At 40.8% G+C, this 24,545-nt stretch overlaps 1 protein-coding gene across 2 annotated transcripts in view; it reads right to left on the bottom strand.

Annotated features, from left to right (window-relative positions):
- Positions 1-23,996, bottom strand: part of ATG14 (autophagy related 14) — a 44,192-nt gene extending 20,196 nt beyond the window's left edge. The window contains exons 1-5 of one of the 2 annotated variants that reach the window (XM_055437388.2): positions 23,722-23,996; positions 11,396-11,458; positions 10,013-10,055; positions 7,567-7,648; positions 2,653-2,890 (exon numbers count right to left, since the gene is read on the bottom strand). In XM_055437388.2, coding sequence (XP_055293363.2) covers positions 2,653-2,890; positions 7,567-7,648; positions 10,013-10,055; positions 11,396-11,458; positions 23,722-23,996 — 701 coding nt within the window. The remainder of the gene's footprint in view (positions 1-2,652; positions 2,891-7,566; positions 7,649-10,012; positions 10,056-11,395; positions 11,459-23,721) is intronic. The other variant, XM_088839578.1, reaches the window with a different exon arrangement.
- Between the last annotated feature and the right edge of the window lie 549 nt (positions 23,997-24,545).

Raw genomic sequence — 24,545 nt, 5'->3', positions numbered from 1 at the left:
CATGAACAAGGGCATCAAGTGTTAGGTTCTCAAATTATGTGATCTCAAGACCCCCTCATGTGCTTAAAACATTCTGAGGGCTCCAAAGAGCTTTTGTGTATGTGTGTTAGATCTATTAATATTTACTGTATTAAAATCTGAGAAATTTTTAAATTATTAACTCACTCAAAAATAATAAACCCCTTTACATAAATTTTTTAAAAAATAAATAAATAAAATATTCCATTAAAAAAAAAACCCTTTACACCTAAGTAGCATGTTTTTATGAATGAAAAACTATATTTTTCAAAACAGGAAAATTAGCAAAGAGTGACATTATTTTCTGACTAGCTGAGCTGCAAAGCACAGCACAGCACTGATCATGACTTTTGAAAATCTCTTTAAAACCCAAGTCTTTCTGCTGTTCTTTCAAGGGGAGAAAGTGTCCCACAGGAAAAAAAAAAACTAGTTTCACCAGCAACTCACTCAAGGCCCTTTCCTTCAGCCCCTGGTAGCTTTCAGCATGCAGCAAACATGCTTTCTACAGACTTCCCACCACACTGCACAGCAGTCTAAGGATGGGCATGCAGCGGTCAAGACTTAATTTAAATAAAATGAATAATTTCTACTGCTTCATCAATAGCGTTCTTGACGTGTAACTGCCTGGCTTTTTGCACTGCAAAGCAATCCAACGACTATTACCACTGTTTGGTGTCACTGCCTTGAAACCTGTCAAGGCAACAGAGGTTTTCCAACCACGGCATTTTGAGACACCAGTACAAATGTCAACAGAGTGCAAAGGGAAAATAAAGTGACAGTATTATTATGAAAACGGTTTTGACTCCACAGATGCTCTGAAAAGGCCTCAGTGACCCAGAGAGGTTCAGACCACACTTGGAATGCTGCGGGCCTACAGTGTGGAAGTGGAATGAGAAGGCCCGGCAGGCACCGTGCAGGTGGCGAGAGAGCGCAGGGTGTCCGGGGAGCAGAGAGGCCAGCATGGGTGTGTGCGGGAGGCACAAGCGAAGTGCCGGAAAAGGGTGCTGAAAGCAGAGGCGGGAGATGCCCAGACAAGCCAGGGCCCGCTGTGCGGCTCTGGGTTTAGAATCCGCGCCCTGGGCCTCTGGCTCTCACTTCCTCTGCCTCACGTAAACCCACTCCTCCTGGCGGCCCTGCACAGGACAGGGCAGCACAGGACACTGTGGCCAGTTCTACGCTGTCCCTCTACTTGCTCCTTCCTCCACTCAAGGCAGGCTGAGAAGAAATGTGAAGGAACAAGGTATCTTATCATAGGGATAACTTCAACACTGCTAGCTTAAAAAAAAAAAAAGAATGACAAATAGCAATTTACACTAACATAAAAGATTTAAACAGCACAAGTATGGAAGAGAAAGCTTTTCTCTGTGAGTCTTAGTATCCTAAAATCTGGAACGGCATCCTAGTCTTTTTGACCATGTGTTCTAACACGGGTATTTTGGCTCATACGTAATTACAAAAATCTAGAATGTAATTTGGCATAACGCTTCTGTTTGTCAGCTTTCCCCCCCCTCAAAGGCCTGGCCACCTGTCTTTACACCAATTTTTGGAAAAATCTGACTTTTCCCCACTGATTCAAAATACCACCTCAGGGTCTATTTCTGAGCCCTGAATTCTTCTTTATTTTGAATCTGCTTTTTTATCTCTGTATTTGCTAACCATCACTAGTGACAAATGACTTGTTAAGTGTCAGAGAGTAGGCTGTCAAGTCAGAAGCACAATCAGACCTTCAGGCTTTGAGGAAGCTCACTCTGGCAACAGGTAAAAGGACAGACTGAAGTGGAGGCGGTGAATTCTAAGTCCTAAGGAGCAAGAGTAAACTGACTGTCCAGCGCTAGGAAAAGGTGCCAGAAAGTGAAGACAACTGGAAGAGAAGGAAAACCCTCAAGGGCAAGAGCCTGATGGTTAATCAGAAAACAAATGAAACTCCTCAGTGGAAGTTTCCAAATCTGTGTGATCACCAGCATCACCTGGGGAAGGTTAATAAATAAAGCATTCCAAGATGGACAGGGAGGCTGGAGCTCAGTCCTCTGGGACCTGTTTTCTCCTGAAGTTCCTGAGTGATTCTGATGGTCAGCCAGCTGAGAATCCCCATCCTGTTCATCCCACTGGCTCCTGAGGGCGTCTAAGCACTATGGCCTGAGACTCAACCTAGCTGATCCTGAGCTAGACGGGAGGGTTACCAGGAAAAGCTGGAGCCAGCATGTCTCGCCCACCAAGTAAGAGACCCAGGGCTTTTTCTTCCATCTTAGTTCATGATTTCTCTGTGAAGTAGGCGTTTATTATCCCATCTCACGAACAAGGAAATAAGGCTTGAAGGCGCAAGAACTTGCCTAACAGCATGTGACTAATGAGCAGCCTGACTGGCCCTGCAGCCACATCAGATGGTTCCGGATGAAGCGTGTGAGCCCAGCCCTCCTCTGAAAGCTCGAAAAATCCATAAGCCTGGGCTTCACCTCTCCCAGGGCCACCACCCCAACTCTGTGCAGTGTTTACTGTTTGCTAAAGCAGATAAGACTTAAGTTTCATCACCAGTAAAACCCAGAATGAGGCCCAATAAATGTGCTGACGTGCTTGAAAGACACTTGATCTTTGGAAATTGGGTTTCCCTAGAAGTGGAAGACTCGCTTACTGTACCTCGCACCAGTCTTTACTTCCTCGATGGGAAAAATGACAGACGTGAGCTCTAATATGTGAGACCGCCGAAGATCTGCCAGACGCTCATAATGACTTCTTAAGTCCGTGTTTTTTTTCTCTACCAGGTCACCAAGTTTGCGATTATGCCTCTGGATCTTCTCCTTCTTTTCCTGGTGCCGTTGTGCTCGAGTATAAAGTTTCTGATTCTTTTCCTTGGTTTTGAGGAGGCCTTCAGCATCTAAAATAAACAAGCCACACCTAACAATCAGCTCTGGAAACAGTTCCTGGGTACTGCATACTACCACTCCCTCATCATGGCTTCAAAGCATTAAGTGTCTTCCTGAATTATGTCTAAATCGAAAGCAAAACCTCAATGACATTAATGAGATGATGTTCACCAAGTATGGAGACCAAGAGTTTAGTTCAAGGAGGTATTACACACAGAGCAAAGGGGACCACCACTAAAATGACTCTGAGTCTCCATTTGTAATCAACATTAGTAAGCATCACTCAAGACTATCACGTTCAAGTTAGGGAAGCTGGACTGTGTTTGAAGTTTAGCATACAAAGCACCTGACTTTCTTAAAGTCAACACTGAGGAATAGGCATGTTGGGCAGAAAAAATATCTAAGTTTGAAAAACTCACTGGAAACCTGATTTTCCTTAGGAAACTACTGAGTGTGCATTGGGCTCCATTCAGAGAATCCAAGGACACCCTCACGGCCGGCGGTCATGCAAGAAAGACACAGACCACCACTCTGAAAAGTCACAGTGGGGAGCAGCACCCCCAGCAGGGTGGTAGTACCCACCATACACTAGCATTTTAACCACTGCAAGGGCCACCAGAGCCTGGCCACACAACCGAGAAATCAGACACTCATCCTGCCCAATATGTGTCCTTTTCATGAAGGTCCTAGGGCTTCCCAGGTGACACAGTGGTAAAAGTATCCCTGCCAATGCAGGAGATGTAAGAGATGTGGGTTCGATCCCAAGGTTGGGAAGATCCCCTGGAGGGGGAAATGTCAACCCACTACAGTATCCTTGTCTGGAGAATCCCATGGACAGAGGAGCTGGCAGGCTACAGTCCATGGGGTCGCAAAGAGTCAGACAAGACTGAGGACGCATGAAACTGAACCTATGTTATTTCACTGCAGGCATAAAGCTTCTTTTATATACACACACACGCACAAATACACATATATTTCTTTTCTTCTCTGATTCATCTCTTCACCATTCCTGATCAATATAAATGTCCCAAAGGTTAAGTGTCCTTTCACACACTTTCTAGTAAGTTCAATCATTTTCATGATCTCTACTGAGTTCTTTCAGTTCAGTTCAGTTGCTCAATCGTGTCCGATTCTTTGTGACCCCATGAATCACAGCACGCCAGGCCTCCCTGTCCATCACCAACTCCCGGAGTTCACTCAAACTCATGTCCTTCGAGTTGGTGATGCCATCCAGCCATCTCTTTCTCTGTCGTCCCCTTCTCCTCTCTATCAATATCGAGCCATGGCCTGAGCCATATGGTAGTTAGATTTTTTAAACGACATTTTCCAATGTAATACCAGGACCCTTTGAAGGTGACAGGATTCACAGACACCCAACCGGCACTAGTGCACTCAGGTTAAGTCACTCTTCTCTCCGTGTCATATTCCCTGTCTGTAATCTACTCTTGCTATTTTGGCAAATAACAGATCAACTCAACTCTGAAATTTCAAATACAATTCAATTTCCCTATCTATGCCATATTATCATGCAATCAAAACATGTTAAATCAAAAGATTCTGGAGAAATATTCATCAGGAGCTACAGTTTATAATTGGTATTTTAACAATAAGATTCTGTGAGCAAACTCTTAATCTAATCTATAAACTTGAGCTTCTGGAATCCATTAACTGCCTTGAAATTGTTTGCAAAATTTTCTGAGTCTAGTGTAGATGGTGGCAAATAGCTTATGAACCTGGCAGGTCATCAGAGTAGAACCATGGATCCGGCCCAAACCTTTACCAAACAAAACAAGTACAGAGATAGAGAGCCAATTTAGAAAAAAACATATTTTGACGTGGCTATGTGATATTACCTTGGCATCCAAGTGTGCAATCACTTTTTCAGTAACTAACTTAATTGTATTTTACAGAAGTACTGATGTTGGTTTATGACACATTGGAAATGAAAGAGAAAAAAATGGTCTTTTACTACAGACAGGTTATGAACCATTGACCCCAGTCCCCATAAATGAGATTTTCATTTTCTAAGTTCAAGGCAGGGCCCAGATTCTCTCTAGATTTTAAAAATGGTTTTCAGGTGACACCACTCATCTGCTAGGGATGGAAATCACAGCTGTAGAGTCCACTGGTGGAGAACCATGTCTCTTGTTAATATTTTCCATGGTTGTTGCTTTTCAGTGTTTTCATTTTCTAAGTTCAAGGTAGGGCCCAGATTCTCTCTCGATTTTAAAGATGGTTTCCAGGTGACACCACTCATCTGCTAGGGATGGAAATCACAGCTGTAGAGTCCACTGGTGGAGAACCATGTCTCTTGTTAATGTTTTCCATGGCTGTTGCTTTTCAGTATTTTGGGGCTTTGTTGCTGTTGTTCAGTCACTAAGTTGTGTCCAACTCTTCTCCACCCTATGACCTGCAGCATGCCAGGCTCCTCGGTCCTCCACTATCTCCCGGAGTCTGTTCAAATTCATGTCCATCAAATCAGTGATGCTACCTAATCATCTCATCCTCCACCGCCCCCTTCGCCTTTTTCCTTCAATCTTTCCCAGCATTAGGGTCTTTTCCAATGAGCCAGCTCTTTGCATCGGGTGGTCAAAGTACTGGAGTTTCAGCTTCAGCATCAGTCCTTCTAATGAATATTCAGGGTTGACTTCCTTTAGGATTAACTGGTTTGATCTTGCAGTCCAAGAGACTCTCAAGAGTCTTCTCTGGCACCACAATTTGAAAGCATCAATTCTTTGGCGCTCAGCTTTATGACCCAACTTTCACATCTGTATATTACTACTGGGAAAACCATAGCTTTGACTAGATGGACCTTTAGCAACAAAGTGATGTCTCCGCTTTTTAATATGCTGTCTAGGTTTGGCATAGCCCTTCTTCCAAGAAACAAGCATCTTTTAATTTCATGGCTGCAGACACCACCTGCAGTGATTCTGGAGCCGAAAAAAATTAAGTCTGACACTGTTCTACTTTTTCCCTGTCTATTTGCCATGAAGTTATGGGACCAGATGCCATGATGTTAGTTTTCTGAATGTTGAGTCTTAAGACAGCTTTTTCACTTTCCTCTTTCATTCTCATCAAGAGGCTCTTTAGTTTCTCTTCACTTTCTGCCATAAGGGTGGCATCATCTGCATATCTGAGACTGTTGGTATTTTTCCTGGCAATCTTGATTCCAGCTTGTGATTCATCTAGCCTGGCATTTCGCATGGTATACTCTGCATAGAAGTTAAATAAGCAGAGAGACAGTGTACAGCCTTGTCATATTCATTCCACAAGTTTGAATCAGTCAGTTGTACCATGTCCAGTTCTAACTGTTGCTTCTTGACCCGCATACAAGTTTCTCAGGAGACAAAATGGTCTGGTATTCCCATCTCTTTAAGAATTTCCAACAGTTTGTTGTGACCCACACAGTCAAAGGCTTTAGCATAGTCAATGAAGGAGAAGTAGATGTTTTTCCATAGACAGAGGAGCCTGGCAGGCTACAGTCCACAGGGTTACAAAGAGACACAACTTAGTGACTAAACTAAAAGGATAATTGGGATAGGAGCCTATTAACAGGAGCTGATCAAAGTTTTAAACTTATTCATCAGAGACACGCACAAACTCAGTCAATTCAGCAGTTTCAGGAGGTTCACAGGTGCCTGGTGGCAAATGCCTACTGTGAACATCCAGGGAGGGGAAAGTGGGTCAGCCCATGGTAAGTAATGAGTCCCTATACTGCTGCTGACCCAGAGCCTTTGGAAAGTACAAGCCAAACTCGGCACAGGAGGGGCTGGCTGTAGTTCTGAGACCTCTTCACCAGGCTGCCCTGTTTCTCCAGGTTATTAATCCTGTGAAACTCCATGCAAGCACTTTATTAGGACAAGTTTTTCAAAGGCAGCTTTTATACCATTACCTACCACTATAAAATACTTGCTTCTGAAAGCAATAAGTAGACAAGAAAGGGACTTACAAGGTATGATAGCAATCCATTTTAAACTTTAAACAATGATCCTCAAAAATACATGAACTACTTCTTTTTCTTTTTTTCTAAAATTTATCTTTGGCCTTGCCACATGACATGTGGGATCTTAGTTCCCTGACCAGGGACTGAACCCCCACCCTCTACACTGGAACCTCAGTGTCTTAACCACTGGACCACCAGGGACGTCCCAGCACGCACTATGTCTAAGGACACAGGATTTCTAAGAGGAGTCTCTTCAAATCTGGCAACTACCTGTGATAAAATATGAAGTGACACAAATGTAATGCAAAATTAATACAAATTAAAATATGTATAAGGCTCACTGATGAAGAAAAAGTCAGTATTTGCTTCTGGTGTGAACTAATAATTATACCTGATTACCAAGACTGACTCTGAGTTTCCTATCAGCTAAGGGAAATGGGACACATACAGTACTGAACTTTTGAAGCTGAGATAAGTAGTTTGTAAAGGTCATTACATCTGCACGTGTGTTTATGTATATACGCACACATTTGTCATATATATAACATAGATACATGTTTTATATACATGTATTTGAAATATATATCTATAAATTCCTTATACAAATGTTTTACAAAGAGTCAAAGGCAACCAGTTAACTGTTCCAGGCTGCTATTGCCCCTTTTCTTTCCCTAGTTGATCAATCCCGTGAAATTACACATGGGTCCTTTATCAGGGCTGGAGAGAGGTGGGAAAATTACTTACTTTTCTTCATCTCTTCATTTCCTTTACATATAGTTTGTTTCAGCTGTTCAATCCTCATCTTGCAGGACATTATTTTCCATCTCTTAAAAAAGGTATGAAACAAATATCACAAATATTGGTCTCTTACAATTAATATGATTATCTACCAAGGACACTACTTATCCTGAGGTGTATCTTACAAAATGCAATGAAGAAAAGTCCAGTATAATTATATTTATTACAACTTTTGTAACTAATGGATTACAAAAAAGAAAAAAATTTTCTGGTTCAGTAGAGAAGCTGCTAGGAAATTAGGAGAGAAATGAGAAATTCACATAGTTCTTTTCTGTGTTATTAAGTACAGAGAAAAATGTTGACGCATATTATCTTAACCTGTCCCATCCAATACAGAGCTACTGGTCCTATGTGGCTATCTGAAAGTCAATGCTGCTACTGCTAAGTCACTTCAGTTGTGTCCGACTCTTGTGTGACCCCATAGACGGAAGCCCACCAGGCTCCCCCATCCCTGGGATTCTCCAGGCAAGAACACTGGAGTGGGTTGCCATTTCCTTCTCCAATGAGAAAGTCAATGAGATTATGTAAAATTTAAAAAGAAAATCTGGTTTTTACTCCCACTCCCCACATGTCAGGTGGTACGTGTCAACACCGCCTATGGCTAATGCCTACCATATCGGGCAGTGTAGACAGAACATTGGTATCATCAGAGAGTTCCATGGACGCACTGCTCTAAAGTCTCAGTGCTGGTTACTGAGGAGACTACCAGCTGCACCATCTCACTAATACAATAAGCAAATATTACTTCCAGAGTAATAAAAAACTGCAACAGAGCAGAATTCATTTTTTTTTTTAAGTGTATAACTCATGTAAGATTTCTGGAAAAGCCCTGAAAAAAATGTATGAAACATGAAACTGCCTTTTTCCATTACCAAGATTTAGGTACAGCTTCCCCAAAGAGAATAAAGGATAAGTAAAAATCTGACATACTAGTTGGCTTTTAGAAAGTATGATTTATCTATTCCATGATGTCTCCATAAATGGGGACATCCGAAAGCTTACAACATTCAAATGTTTATAATGTTTAACACTTGTCTAAGTAGTGTGATGGTACAAGATACAGAATACATTACAGGACTGTTCAGTGGGGAAAATGCTCCCCTCTCCAAAGCAGTGTGAGAGACATCTGAGCAGATTCACAGGAACTGTGATCAATTTAGGAATAAACTGGCAATGAGATGTTTTCACTTTTAAAAGATATTAGTCTTTAAGAACCAATATTTAAGTTTTTGATAGAAAAACTAGAAAACTTAGAAACTTACAAAAACTGGGATGAGATTCTTTATAAATAGTCTAAGTTTTTCCATACAACATAATTTGTTTATAGAACATTCAGACCATAAGCAGAATTCACTTATATCACATCTCTAAGTATTAAAAAATGATGAATGATGCTTATTATAAAAAAAGCGAGCATCACAGAAGAGAAGAACGAGATTGTTAGCCTGACTCCTTCCCACTATTCAGGGGTAACTGTGTATCTTTTCAGACTTTCAAGAGCATATATATTTAAAACACATACACAAATGGAATCATACTTTACCTGAGCCTACTATTTGAGTTTTTTCATTAAAAAAATAAACCCTGGATATCATTCCATACCAGTGCATACAGACTGACCACATACTTTTTAACAGCTACGCAGTATCATCTGTTTGATGAATATTTAATTATATATTAATTTTACTAAGAACAATGCAATCAGAATCTTTACCTGTAAATCTCCATATTCATGTGCACTTTCTTAGGAGGAAAATTGCTGGATGTATATATACCACATATGCATTACAAAAGCAACAAACTACCTCCAAGCTGTCCCTCAAACAAATATGCCAATATGCACTTCCACCAACAGTGAATAGAAGTGTAATCAATCAAACTCCTTATTTTCATATGGTGTAATCATTTTGTCCCAGTTTATATTCATTTTGCCAGGGTCTTCAACAGATGTAATTTTTAAACGTTTATGTAGTGTATCAAATGTTTCACTTTATGGCTTATAAAGGTCTGCTCACCTTCAGATTATATAAACACTCTCCCATATTTTCTTTTAATATTTTAGCTTATTTTTCAATTAATCCATCTAGAAAGAGTATGTTCATGATGAGTAATTTTTTTAAAAAAAAGAGCATCTAACTGTTCTTGTATATTTCTGTCAGCATCAGACCTCATAATTATTCATTATGGTAGCTCCATAATGAACTGCCAATACCTTGTTTTTGGTAGCTAAATGAAATATGTGAAAAGCATGCACTAGAAATATATTCACAGAGAACTGCCAAAAAATGATCACAAATAAATTTAAGTTCAAAATCATTTCTTAAGTTCTGCCAATTTAAAAACATGTAACTTCAAGTGTAAAGAATATTATTTAAATACTTCTTGTTCTTACCAATTGATCTGTCATCCATTTTCCTTCCATAGCTTTTAATACTCTGTATGGAGATGAGATAAAGGAAATAAGCTCTTAAAATAATAAAATTGATAAAGCTCAAAAATGCAAAATCAACAACTTTTTAAAATAAGGTCTTAGAAAACTCTGAATATACCAAAGTGGGGTATAAGTGTTTAAAAATGTTTTCCAAATCCTCTACTTTCTGCAATTTTTCCCTCACCTGCTTCCTTTTGCACTTTTAGTATGGCTCAGAGCCTTTCTGTAAATACAGTAAACTTCCATAACAGCCACCGCCTTTGCTCTCCATCATAATCAATAATTTCCATCAGTTGTAAGTAATAACGAGACCCTGATGTTGGAAAAGATTGAAGGCAAGAGGAGAAGGGGGTGACAGAGGATGAAATGGTCGGATGGCATCACCGGCTCAACGGACATGAGTTTGAGCAAACTCTGGGAGATAATTAGGGCAGAGAAGCCTGGTGAGCTGTAGTCTATGGGGTCACAAACAGCTGAACACAACTTAGCGATCCAACAACAACATAAGATAATTCATGATCCAAAATGCTATTGTCAGTTCCTCTACTTTAAAATGGCACAAGTCAGTGTAGGCTAAAATTTGTTCTATAGAATGAAGTGTTCTATAGGGAAAAAGTTAAGTTTCTATGATGGAGTAAGTCAGAGAAATGACTGAGTAAAATAAATCCAAACAGGTTTCTCTAATGCACGGTATCTCTGAAGAGTTAATCCGCTCATAAATGTGTTAAACTTGTCTGGGGTATGGATAGAGAACACTGACTGGACCAATTTGGGACAAAAGGTTCTACAGGACAATTTCCAAATCCAGAGGATAAGAGATTTGTCAGGGGTGCTTGTTAATACTCAGATTCCTGGGCCTCCCCTCAGACCTACAGAATCAGAATATCTGATGATTGATTCCAAGAATTTACATTTGTAACCAGAGCACCACGTTAATTTAATCTTATGTACATGATCTGCAGACCACACTTCGCAAAACCTTCATACAGAAGAATAAAGACAAAGAGAAGCAATAATGTCCTACATGAGCCACCACCACTAGTATAATACGCTTTCTGGACCCATTTACCAGGGTCAGCTCTCCATTCAGTGGTCATGGTCAGATTCACCCATTCAGCCACTGTGCCTGCTATTAACCAGGCACCATGTTTGATCCCACTGTTTTCGAGAAACCCGACAATCTCTTATTTTGGTTTCTCCCAGATACAGTGCTCTTCACAGGTTGAGATCTGTATCCTAAATTCACTAAATCAGCAACCCACATAGCTGCGGACCAGAGCACTGAAATAAACCATGTGGTGACCAGATAACCCCCACAAATTAGACAGCAAAGTGAAAACTCACTCTTTTTGAAATTCTTCTTGCTTGCTCTTTAGCTGGCTTAACCTTTCCTTCTTGTCTATAAACCTGTAAGAAAAAAATGCAGCGTTTTACTTAAATGTTCATTTTTTTTTTTTGGTCAAATGAGATTATGCAAATTCCTGAGAGCCAATCATTTCTGCAGACTCATCCGGAAATGTCATTGTCCGAACATATCTTCTCGATGGGATACACGCGGCTGCCTACCATTTTACTTAAAACTAGGTTCATATTCTCAGTTTTAAAACTCTTTCATGGATTTATAAACTGTGTCTATAGGTTTCTTCATGCCTAGGTTAAATTATCTTCTGAAAGAGGCAAATCAGAGCACTACAGTGAGTCTGAATCCAAGGAAACTGAGGCTACTGAACCCTGCTCTCATCTATAGATTGGTGCTTCAGTTCAGTCGCTCAGTCGTGTCTGACTCTGTGACCCCATGGACTGCAGCACGCCAGGCCTCCCTGTCTGTCACTAACTCTCGGAGTTTACTCAAACTCATGTCCACTTAGTCTGTGATGCCATCCAACCATCTTATCCTCTGTCATCCCCTTCTCCTCCCACCTTTAATCCTTCCCAGCATCAGGGTCTTTTCAAATGAGTCAGTTCTTCACATCAGGTGGCCAGACTGTTGGAGTTTCAGCTTCAGCATCAGTCCTTCCAACGAATATTCAGGACTGATTTCCTTTAGGATTGACTGGTTGGATCTCCTTGCTGTCCAAGGGACTCTCAAGAATCTTCTCCAACACCACAGTTCAAAAGCATCAATTGTTTGGTGCTCAGCTTTCTTTATAGTCCAACTCTCACATTCATACATGACTACTGGAAAAACCATAGCTTTGACTAGACAGACCTTTGTTGGCAAAGTAATGTCCAATTTTTTCTCATTAAATTTATTGCTAGTCATTAGTGGCTAGGCAAGTCACTATCATTAATAAAGTTACCAAAAGGAAAGAATATCACATCACAGATCATTTTTTATATTTGTCAGTATTCTACCCTTATTCTTATTTTCTTCCTGCTACCTTATTAGGGATTTAGTTTGCTTTTTTTTATTTTTTGGAGTGTAAGGTAGAAACTTCAATCATCAAATTTAAGCCTCTCCTTAAGAGGCTTACAAATCTCCACCAAAGTATTGCTTAAGCTAAACCCTTAACATTTTTGAAAAGCTGTATTTTATCATTCAGTTTGAAATTTCTAATTTTCCATAAAATACCCTCTGATCAAGAATTTATCTACAAGTGTATCACTCAATTTCCAGATATACCAGCTTTTTAGGTAACTTACTGTTATTTTTCTACTTTAACTCTGACATGGTCCCAGAATACATGAGATTTCACTCTTATGATTCGAGACTGTCTTATGGCCTTGCATAAGATGCACTTCGCCTCAGTGAAAGTTCCATGTGCACTTGAAAGAAAGTATATTTTATAGTTCCTGGGTACAGAGTTCTATAAGCATCAACCAGCTGAAGGTGGCAAGCAGTGATATTCACGTTTTCAAGATCTGTGCTGTTCAACACGGCAGCCATCAGGCATATGTGGCTACTGAGTACCTAAAATGTGACCATAATGGCCCTAAAATTCTCTTCCTTAAAATAGTAAAATAATCTCTTCCTTAAAGTAAGAAAATTTAAAAATGCATGAGTAATATCATGCAACAGAGTGGCTCAAATTAGGAAAGGAGTACGTCAAAGTTGTACAGTCACCCTGCTTATTTAACTTATATGCAAAGTACACCATGCGAAATGCCCAACTGGATGAAGCACAAGCTAGAATCAAGATTGCTGGGAGAAATATCAATAACCTCAGATATGCAGATGACACCACCCTTACGGCAGAAAATGAAAAAGAATTAAAGATGAAAGTGAAAGAGGAGACTGAAAAAGTTGGCTTAAAACTCAGCATTCAAAAAACTAAGATCATGGCATCTGGTCCCATCATTTCATGGCAAATAGATGGGGCAACAATGGAAACACTGACAGACTTCATTTTGCGGGGCTCCAAAATCACTGCAGATGGTGACTGCAGTCATGAAATTAAAAGATGCTTGCTCCCTGGAAGAAAAGCTATTACCAACCTGGACAGCATATTAAAAAGCAGAGACATTACTATGCCGACAAAGGTCCATCTAATCAAAGCTATGGTTTCTCCAGTAGTCATGTGTGGATGTAAGAGCTGGACCATAAAGAAAGCTGCTGCTGCTGCTGCTAAGTCACTTCAGTCGTGTCCGACTCTGTGTGACCCCATAGACGGAAGCCCACCGGGCTCCCCCGTCCCTGGGATTCTCCAGGCAAGAACAATGGAGTGGGTTGCCATTTCCCTCTTCAATGTGTGAAAGTGAAAAGTGAAAGTGAAGTCACTCAGTCGTGTCCGACCCTTAGTGACCCCACAGACGGCAGCCTACCAGGCTACTCCATCCATGGGATTTTCTAGGCAAGAGTACTGGAGTGGCTTGCCATTGCCTTCTCCGAAAGCTGAGTGCCAAAGAATTGATGTTTTTGACCTGTGGTGTTGGAGAAGACTCTTGAGAGTCCCTTGGGCTGCACGGAGACCAAACCAGTCAATTCTAAAGGAATCAGTCCTGAATATTTATTGGAAGGACTGATTCTGAAGCTGAAGCTCCAATACTTTGGCCACCTGATACGAAGAACTGACTCATTCGAAAAGACCCTGACGTTGAGAAAGACTGAAGGTAGGAGGAGAAGGGGACAACAGAGGATGAGATGGCTGGATGGCATTACCGACTTAATGGACATCAGTTTGAGCAAGCTACAGGAGTTGGTGAAGGACAAGGAAGCCTGGCGTGCTGCAGTCCACGGGTTCACAAAGAGTCGGACATGACCGAGCGACTGAAATGAACTGAATATCATGCAATGATTTTGAATTGAGCTAACAGTGGCTTATTGACTACTTTCAAAGAAATAAAGGTAATGTTACTCGCCATGGTAACATGGTATGGAGCCCCGAATTAGGCTTTTGGCTATCTCCTGATTTCCCAGTCTAAATGAAAACAAGTCAACAGAACCGTAACATAAAACCAGAACCATAACAGCCCTAAAAATCTCTTCCTTAAACTAATCCAGACACAGAAGTCTAACACACAATTTTTATAATCCCACATCTGAAATATCCCCAGATATCTACTTCTAAATGGAAGGGATAAAATGCCCTAATTTTGACTCTGCCACTTCATAGTCACTGAAGATGTACCACATATATTAAACAAGAAAGCAAATCAGACAATATTATATGTGACGGAATTATATACTTAAGTGGCTAAATTAAAATTAAATTAAAAATTCACTGTCTCAGTGACACTCTCACATTTCAACAGCTACACATGGCTGGAGGCCACTTTACTGGATGCACAGATGTGGAGCATCTTGCACAGAGTTCTACTGGGTAGTACCTGCAATGGCCAGTGAGATGGTAACTACAGGAACCAGTAGAAAACTCAGAAACCAATGTAGAATGTGGACAAATTCATGGGTTCACCAAATAATTTATCAGGCTTTTACTATGTGCCTGCAACTTACTACAGAGCATTTTACAGAATGTTAAGAAATCTAATTATTCATTTTTTGTATCTGGCTGTGTACTAGACATGGTACTTGTTATATGCTTCCATTTCCTTATAATGAATATGACAAAACAAATGTGGTATTTACTTCTCCCTTACTGAGGTAACGTGCGATTCATGCTCTTGATAATCTGAAAGGAGATGACTAACTCACAAGATTCATCAACCGGTGTAAACAAAGAACTGACATGAAGGAGAAAATCCTGCTTTCAAAGGCTATAAAAGTGCTCCTTTCAGATCTGTTGTAAAGATGCCACTTTGCACTAAAACAAATTGGGATGATGACACTGTCCAGCTTTATATCAGGCTGGTCAGTTCTCCTGGGTTGTTAGAAACAAACCCAAACTTAAAACATAAAAATACAGATGACAGCAGGAATAACAAACAGGAGATGGCAATTCCCCCTGTACCAAACACTTCATGAGTAATGTCATTCTCCATGAAGGAAATGAAAAAATAGGTAGTGTGAACAGAGCATAAGAGCAGATGGTATCAAGGAATGTGCCTGGTCAGCAAGCCAACTGCTCACCAGCACCTCATCCAATCTCTGCATTTTCCAATCCAGGACTCATGGAGACAGATTAGGGAAGGAAAAAAAACAAAGAAAAAAGGAAAAGGGGGAAAGGCATATTTTTATTTTATACAGTTTTTCAAGTTGGGTTTATTACATAAAATGTTTTGTATCTTTTTCCACGTCAGAACATAAAGACGTGTCTCATTATAGAATTGCACTGAATGGACATCATATAACTTTATTCACAGAAACTCCTACTGATGAACACTGCCCTTGCTTCCAAATTTTCACTACTATCAATAATGTTAGAAATGAATATCCTGGTGCACAAATCTTTTACACTTTTAGGTTTCGCTACAAGAAATTCTTACAAATAAACTGCCAGGTCAAATATTTACATGCAAACTTCTGGCAGTTATCTTTAAATTTCTTCTGAAATAATTTCATATGATATTTACAACCCTACCACCCCATTCTCATTCTCTCTCAGCACTGCACATTTTATTCTTTACTAACCTGACTGGCTTCCCACTCCCTTCCTTCAAAGATACTTTGTGAAAGTGAAAGTCGCTCAGTCGTATCCGACTCTTTGCAACCCCATGGACTATACAGTCCGTGGAATTCTCCAGGCCAGAATACTGGAGGGGGCAGCCTTTCCCTTCTCCAGGCTTTACAATTCATTTATTTGCCTTTCTTCATTATGTCTCGTTGGCTACTTTTCACTTGTTATTCTATGTCCTTTGTTCACTTTTCTATAGTTTTTTTTAAAGGGTTATTGGAAAATTAGCTATTTTCCTTTCATACATCTTGAAATTCTTTCTCAACTTGCTTAGTGACTACTTATGGTTCTGCTCTACAAAATTTCCAAAATTTTGTGCAGATACATTTATTCATTTTTTTGTTGCTGCTGAATAGCTCTATAGTTTTGTATTGTTTTCTGAAAGGAATCTGCCAGTGAACCTGTACCATGCATCAGGGCTTTTAAACACTTTTTTAATATATTTTCTTTCCCAATTTAAAAATGTCTTTTGTGTTATTTACCAAATTTTTCAGACTTGTATTTGCTTTTCTCCCCCCAAAATAGGATTCCCTTCAGTTCTGTTCAGTTCAGTCGCTCAGTCGTGTCCGACTCTCCGCGACCCCATGAATCACAGCACGCCAGGCCTCCCTTCGACTTTAAACTGTGCCCCTGTGATAGAGACTGGTGAGAACCAGGAGCAGGTGGTCACACACAGTCTGGTGCTATCAATCCAAGAGACAATACACAACCCAACTCAGGTTCTGGAGTCACGTCTGCCTGAGCTGCCACTTGAGGACGGGTTAGAGGTGGCCCTGCTAAGGGAAGGAAGGCATTACAGGCAGAGGAGATTCTGTTTCACAAGGTAAGAGGTTAATCTGTCCTTCCCCAGAGAACTTCGCCACACCAGTGGGACAGCAGGGTGACGAGGATCAGCTACAAATGTGACCCACATCACTCCACACCACGCCATGGCCACAGATCGTGCTGGGTGAGTGAGCGGATCTGGCCACAAGCAGGACCGGTCACCTAAGTCTGTCTCATGGGACCAGAAAAGCAGCACCCAGACATGCACTCTATCAGGAATCCTATTAATTCTGTGCTAGATGATCAATAACACCGACTACACCCTACTGAGCACTTACTTAGTGCCTTTCATAAAATAACTCTCAACCTTCCATCTGCCTGCCCAGCCCTTTCCCTCATCCAAAGTGGTTTACATTCACTTTGTGCCTAGGGTTACGGCGACAGAAAAGTAAAAGAAACACTACTCCTATATTTTAAGAAAGGCAAACAGAACAATCCCACAAAACTTTCAAATATGCAATTGAGGACCTTAAGAATTAGTCAACGCTTATATTCCTTGGGTTTCTTAAATCTGAAAGGAGAAAATAAGCACTGACAGCTTTCAAATTAGTGGGGGGGCGGATTTCCCCTAGCTCCAATTTGGACACAGGTTTGGTGAAGAGTTGATGATTCTGGCTCTAGAAATAAGGCAGCGAGACTTATCGGGTAAGAAAGAACACAGATTTCTTGGAGAAGAGCACAGCAATCTCTATTATACAACCAGAAATGGTAAAAGAACTCAGTACTTCTTGAACTAGGATACTATTAATAACACAGCAAAAATTACTGCCTTCACATTTTTCATCCCTTAAGTTCTTTTAGGCATTCAAGGGTATGACGTTTATGGACAAACGCAATATGAAAAAACATATTCCTTATCAGAATAGTTCTTCTACCTTATGTTAGAGTATTTAAAGTATGAGAAAATACGTAACTTCAACAAAGCGGGTTTCATCAATTGTAAATACTACAGTACCACACGGTCTGAAGTTGATTCAATCTGTGGATGCAGAGCAACCGCAGATAAAAAGAGGGCTGACTATAAATTATAGGCGAATTAACCCCTGTTGTTCAAGGGTTCCATTCTGTTCCGTTCCGTCGCTCAGTCATGTCCGACTCTTTGCGACCCCGTGGACTGTAAAACATACTCCACTGGCAGGAATGAAGGTTAAGTCATTAATAGAAAGTACAAACAGAGCATTGTTTAGTTTCCTCACTTGTAAAATGAAAATAATGATTATCCTACTCGATTATAGGGATTAAATAAGATAAATGTGAAAGCATCAGGTACAGGCACTTAACACGCAATACAGGCTAGTTTCCCTTTTCTTCATCACAATGAGTGATTTAGAACTTAATCCTACTAATGTATTAAGTTGAATACATACATATGTATGTATGTATGTATTTCAGATCTGGAGGTCAATGTAAGAATTAGCATAGCCCAGCAGTAAGTAAGGTACAACTACTCTGAGCTCCTCATCTTAAAAACAGGTTAATAACTCGTGGTTTTGTTAGCAGGGAACAAATGAGATAATACTTGTGAAATCCTTCTACAAATTCTGAAAGGTACACATAATGGTTAAGAGTAGCCAGTGATACTGATTGAAACAAGAATCATACTTTCTTAGGAGATCCACATGTATTGTTGTAAATACAATTAATTAGCTGCAAGGGATGGGGGCTGTGACCCTTCCTGAAAGAGATAACCAAAGATGAGCAGGTTGATAAACTCTTGTCTCAAGATGGGGAGTCCAGGTACCTATGGAGCTTTTATTCTGCTAAGTGGGGCACACAGATGTGGGTCCAGAACCAAATCCTCATGAAAACAAACTTTTATAAGCTAAGGACTGACAACCAAAAAGATACTGGAGGGGAACAGAAATGTCTCAAGAGTAGTTTTTAGGATCCATCTTCCTCTCAAAATCTTCAGTAACGTCTAAATTTTCTTGCTTGTCCTCTATCCCACTTCTTAATTTGTCCGGTGCCCATATTTCTGTTTCGTGGTAAAAATGTAGTCTTACATGCCCAAAACTCATCAGTGAAAGGAGTGCTGTATCATTCCTGATGCTGTGTACATATGAAAGCAATATCCATCTGCTCATAAAATGCCTTTCTTTTTGATCCACACTTTAAAATAACTGGTTTCTAAACCGGCATGTAGATGTTCCTGGGTATCCTCAGATTATCCCCCCTGTCTCATTCTTGCACCCTAGCATAAACTCGTAAGCAATTTTTTCCAGGTTTGAGTGGAAAGAGTATTTCAAATTGTCAGTTATCTACTGGGTAACAGTGTTATTTCTAGTATCAGATATTTAATCCAGAAAACTACGTTCCTGTTAAAAGACCTGCAATTTTAAAATGTTCTCTGGTACAAAGAGAGATGGTTTTGAGAGTACTGCTTAAAATCATTCCTCTTCATCTCTTAAGGAAGCAAACAAGTCAAAGACAGACACAAAAGCAGAGATGTGGGTACTGTCTCAGGACTGGGCCAAGGTGGGAGATGAGGAAAGGATAGTGCTGATGAGGGTACCAAGGCTATAAGGAAGTGTCCCACTGAACAAGAACCAAAAATAAAAACCAAAAGCAGCAAGTTCAAGTATTTTTCAATCAATCTAACTGCCAAACTCATACTGTCCACAAAACTACATAAAGATGCATGTTCCCTTCTTAGAAGTCAAAAGAATTATTAGGAGACACATTTATTCTTTAATATTGAATTTTCCTTGAACTGCTAAACCATTAGAACCTGTATATTCAGCTAGTCTATTAATGAAACCTGAAAAAAATCTACATTTATAGGAACTTTGATATGTACATCACATTCAAGACCCATGCAGGCACAGCTAACCTGTTTGACTTACTGAAAAGAACCAGGGGTTAAACAAGGGTATTTAAATCATGCTGAAGCTTCCATAATTTATTTCCAAGTGGTTTCCCACAGTCAGTGAGGAGTTTTCTCATAAAGTAAGAGGGGGAACAGGGTCTGAAAGTAAAGCACAGAATACAAATTTTTTCACAAGTACTGAAGACCAGAGAATATCTCACAATCAACCTTTGGCCCAAGATATTTAAGGCTTATTAGTCAGTGTAAATCCTCGAGAGTAGAAACCTGCCTTTCTCTTATCTGCTGGAATATTTCACGCCAATAACTGTACCCAATGAGCTCAGTAAAACTGATCTGGCCATCAGGACAGGGTCCTGGGTCTCAAGAGATTCTTGCACCCTACTACATGCTGGACACTGGTCAGGGAATGAAGGAAAACAAACAAGCAAGCTCCTCTTCTTTAGAGATACACACTTTAGAAAAGGGGATGAATGAAAGTGAAGTGAAGCTGTCTGTTATCCTTAAACCTTAACTTTCTTTTTCATTTCTAAATTCTGAACAATCCTGGTATTTTTCATTTTTCTGCTTCGTCATAAAAAGAAATCCACTGTAATACATCCCTCTCCTGAAAATTCGTACTTCAGTTTCTAAAATGGTCTTTTCCTTCAACAATCTGCTTATTACGTTCCTCCCCAGTGCTGCACTAACCACCAGGATGGGACTGAACAAGAGCAGAATTCACTCCTGTGTGGAACTACTGATACATTCTGGATGCAGTTACCTTCTGCAGACAAGTGACACCACTTATCATGCTCAACACCATGAAAGAATTGAGTACTGTGACAGAAATGGAGGGTGAGGTGGAAGTGGGGACCTACCTTAGTGAAGGTCAGGCAAAGTCTCGCTGAGGAGGGTCATTTAAGTTGAGACATGAAAGGCAAAATGCCAATCAGGAGAACAGTGTTCCAGGCAGAGGGAATAGTAAGGAAAAAGGCCCATGGGTGGAAGAGTTCCATGTGTTTGAGGATGTGAGAGAAAGCCCAATTACTGAGCTGTGAACATGAGGGAATGTGGTGAGCGTTTACTTTTTGAGTGCTTAATACATGTTAGACATCATGTTAAGTAATTCAGTGCACGCTCTTATGTAATTACTACCAGAAACCTATGAAACTTCAAAATCACATAGCAAGTGGTGGAGCTTGGATTCAATTCAATGCAGCTTGAATCCAAAGATCACATTTTAAACTCAACCTTACAGCCAAAATTAGAAGGTAGGCAGTAGCCAGATCACATAGGGCTTAATAAGCACAGTAAAAAGTTTGAATTTTATTTTCTATAAAGTGAAAGATATAAAGATATAAAGAGATTATCTGATTTACATTTCTACTGTGGCTGTTGTGTGAAGGGCAGAGGATGGCTAGGGAGGAGCTGCACATGTAAAAGAAGAAAACAAACTATTGGCCAGGAAAGAAATGATAGCGGTCTGGACTAGAAGTAGACAGATTCAAGATCTACTCTGAAGCAGATCAAATTATACCTATCAATGATTTGGATATGTGGAATAAGAAAAAAAGGAAAAAGCTAGGACAACTTCCAGGTTTCTGGTTTAAGTAACAAACGGGTCATGATGTATAATAATGAACTGGTTCAGGATCAGACTAAGTTTGGGAAGGAAGGGTAGATTGATCCACTCATTCAACGAATTTTTATTAAGCTTCTACTATGAGGATATAGCAGAGTACAAAACTGTCTTGTTTTCACAGAGCTAACATCACTCGAGTGAGAGGCAGTTACAAATTAATATGTAAACTATAACATGGTGATAGGTACTATAGAAAACAAGAAATCAGGTTGAGTGGGGAAGAAAGTCACTATTTTAATTGAATGAATGGTCAGAGTTTCTCTGTAAGGAACAGAGGCCTACGGATTCAAAGAAAGTAGTCTGGAAGCCTAGAAGAAAGGAGTTCCTGGCAGTTTGAGTAAGACTGAGGCAGGAGTGTTCTCAGTATGTCTGAGTACTGGCAAGGAGGCCATGATGTTTTGCAGAGTAGCTAAGAGAAAAATAATAGAACTGGGGAACAAACAATATAGGACTTCGGATAAAAACTTTGGCTTTTTTTTTTTTAAACTTTGGGTAAAACAGGACACCCCTGGAAGATGTGAACAGAGGAATGGAAGGATGGTATTAATCTGCCTGTAATATGAGAAATTACACTATGAAGGAGAAAAGGCAGAAGCAGAGACTCAACAGGCAATAATCCTCCCGTGGACCAGACCAGGAGGTAGTGAAAGGGCTGGGATTAGGATAGGTTTTGAATGGCAGATGGGATTTGTTGATGGGATAAGATACGGGAGCATTAAGAGAGGAGTCAAGGAAGACTGGAAGACTTTTTTTGCCTGTTCCAAAGAATTAGGTCATCATTTACTGGGTTGGGATGTGCATGAGAAGAATAGATTTATTATGGGTAATCATGAATTCAGTTTGCCATATGAAGATGGAGATTCTCACTACAAATTTAAATACAAACAGAGCAGGCAGCTGTTTTCTCAATTTAACAAAGGCCTAGGTTAGAGAAACAAGTCTGGCAGTCTTCAACCTATAGATGATATTTAAATTATAGGAATGGATCTAGGAAAAAGTATATAGAGAAGAGGATCCATAACTGAACACTTGAAAGACATTTCCATCTCATACGTAGTATTTTTATAATAAAACAACTGCTTTAATTCTTAAAGCTATTATTACATCAGCAGTTTCTGAATTCAACTACCATAAACAATGATGAACTAAAAGATTATATCATACAAATCTTCTCAAAAGAAAAAGTAATGAACTCCATTCATGATCAGAAGACTATCAGAAACTCAAAAACACTTTCAAATACAGATGTTACATAATCCAGTGGTTAAGTGCAAGGCATATGGGTTCAGGCTGCCTGAAATTTAATTCTGGTCCCTACCCTTATTATTTGTGTGACCCAGGGCAAGAAACTGTGCAGTAAATTAGGGATAATAACTTATTGGGTTGTTGTTAAGGCATTAATATCTGAACTTTTGCACTAAAAAAAATTAGCTGGCTTACTGTCACTAAGTTATTGAAACAAAAGTTGGGACTGAGAAAACTTGCAGCTAACCACACTAATTTTACAATTATTTAACCAAGGACTTGCTAAGTCGGTCAGACTCTTTTGTGACCCCATGGACTGTACCCCGCCAGGCTCCTCTGTCCATGGATTATCCAGGGAAGAATACTGGATTGAGTTGCCATTTCCTTCTCCAGGGCATCTTCCCCACCCAGGGGCTGAACTCGGGATCCTGCATTGGCAGGTGTATTCTTTACCACTGAGCTACCTGGAAAGCCCAGGACTTGTAGGCCTCTGTTTACATTTCAAAACAAGGCCAAAACATGTTCTTAAATTCAATTCTCTTAACTAAGGGCTTGCAACTCCCACTTTGCATTTTTAAAACAGAGGAAACACATCCTCAAACTCCTTAACATTCAAACAATCTTTGCAAAGGGGAGAAACCAGCTAGACTAGTTCACACGTTAGAGTAAGTATGTCTGATAACAAGATCAATCTGTGACACAAACTACCAGGGCCTGAATCCCTCTTAACCAGTTATTTGATTATCTTCTGGCCCCTTCTCTAGAAAATGAATGTTCTTTTGAAAATAAGGATTAAACCAAGCTTTTGCTTGAGAGAGTAACAAAGTACCGAGAATCCAACTCTATGGCAATAACAGGAAAAGACCTCTCCACAGGCACCACCTATTCCTTTTCCCTAGTACCAGAAGCACCGTGAGGTCAGATTCCTCTAGATGGGTTAGGAGGAAACTGCGACCTCTCCTCTTCGGGCCTCCATTCCCGTCCCCGTCCCCTGGGAGCAAAGCACCGGCGCAAAGGAGCTACCCTCGCTACCTCCTCCTCTTTTCGTTGGGCTCCACGGCCCAGACTCGGCTCCAGGCTCCAGCCTCCGAGCCTGTGGAGATACCCAGAGAAGACAATAGCGCAGTGGCGGCTGCCGTACCTTTCGCGGTCGCGGCCGTCGAAGTAGACGAAATCGCCGCTCTGGACGCACTTGGCGCAGGTCAGCCGCCGGCGGGTGGTGTTGCAGAGCGGGCAGCGCTCGACCGCCACGTACAGCCCCTCCGCGTCGTCCACAGAGTCTACCAGGTCCCGGGCGAGCGGTTGGGGCCCGCAGCCAGGAGCCTCCTGCGCCTGGGCTCCCTTCCCACTGGGAGACGCCATGATAGCCTGAGAGCAGAGCCAGTCACGTGGGATTTTGTTTTCAACCAGGTGCATCTTGGGTGAGGAGGCGGGGCCTGGGAGGGGCCTAGGGAGGCTCCAGGAGCTCGGCGGGAATTCCGTGAGCACCTCGCCGGACCTCGCCTACCCCTCAGCTGCGGCTGGGCAGGAATTAGGTTAGAGGCGGGTGAGGCAGCGCAACAGAACGTCATCAGCGGCTCCTTCACGTCCACGCTACAAATTAACGCCACAAACTTGTGCAAGAGATAGTAATTCCCTCAGGATCTGGGGAAGACAGATGGCGAACGCATAAGTAGGAAAAGGAGTACGTCTAAGTTGTATATTGTCACCCTGCTTATTTAACTTATATGCAGAGTACATCATGAGGAACGCTGGGCTGGAAGAAGCACAGGCTGGAATCAAGATTGCCGGGAGAAATATCAATAACCTCAGATATGCACATGACACCACCCTTATGGCAGAAAGTGAAGAGGAACTCAGAGGCCTCTTGATGAAAGTGAAAAAGGAGAGTGAAAAGGTTGGCTTGAAGCTCAACATTCAGAAAACGAAGATCATGGCATCTGGTCCCATCACTTCATGGGAAAT

The sequence above is a fragment of the Moschus berezovskii genome, chromosome 9 (genome assembly GCF_049115385.1).
Source record: "Moschus berezovskii isolate FMDL1 chromosome 9, NW_MosBer_1.0, whole genome shotgun sequence".
In the NCBI taxonomy this organism is placed as follows: Eukaryota; Metazoa; Chordata; class Mammalia; order Artiodactyla; family Moschidae; genus Moschus; species Moschus berezovskii.
The sequence above is the reverse complement of the archived record's forward strand: the minus strand, read 5'-3'. Positions and strand labels throughout refer to the sequence as shown.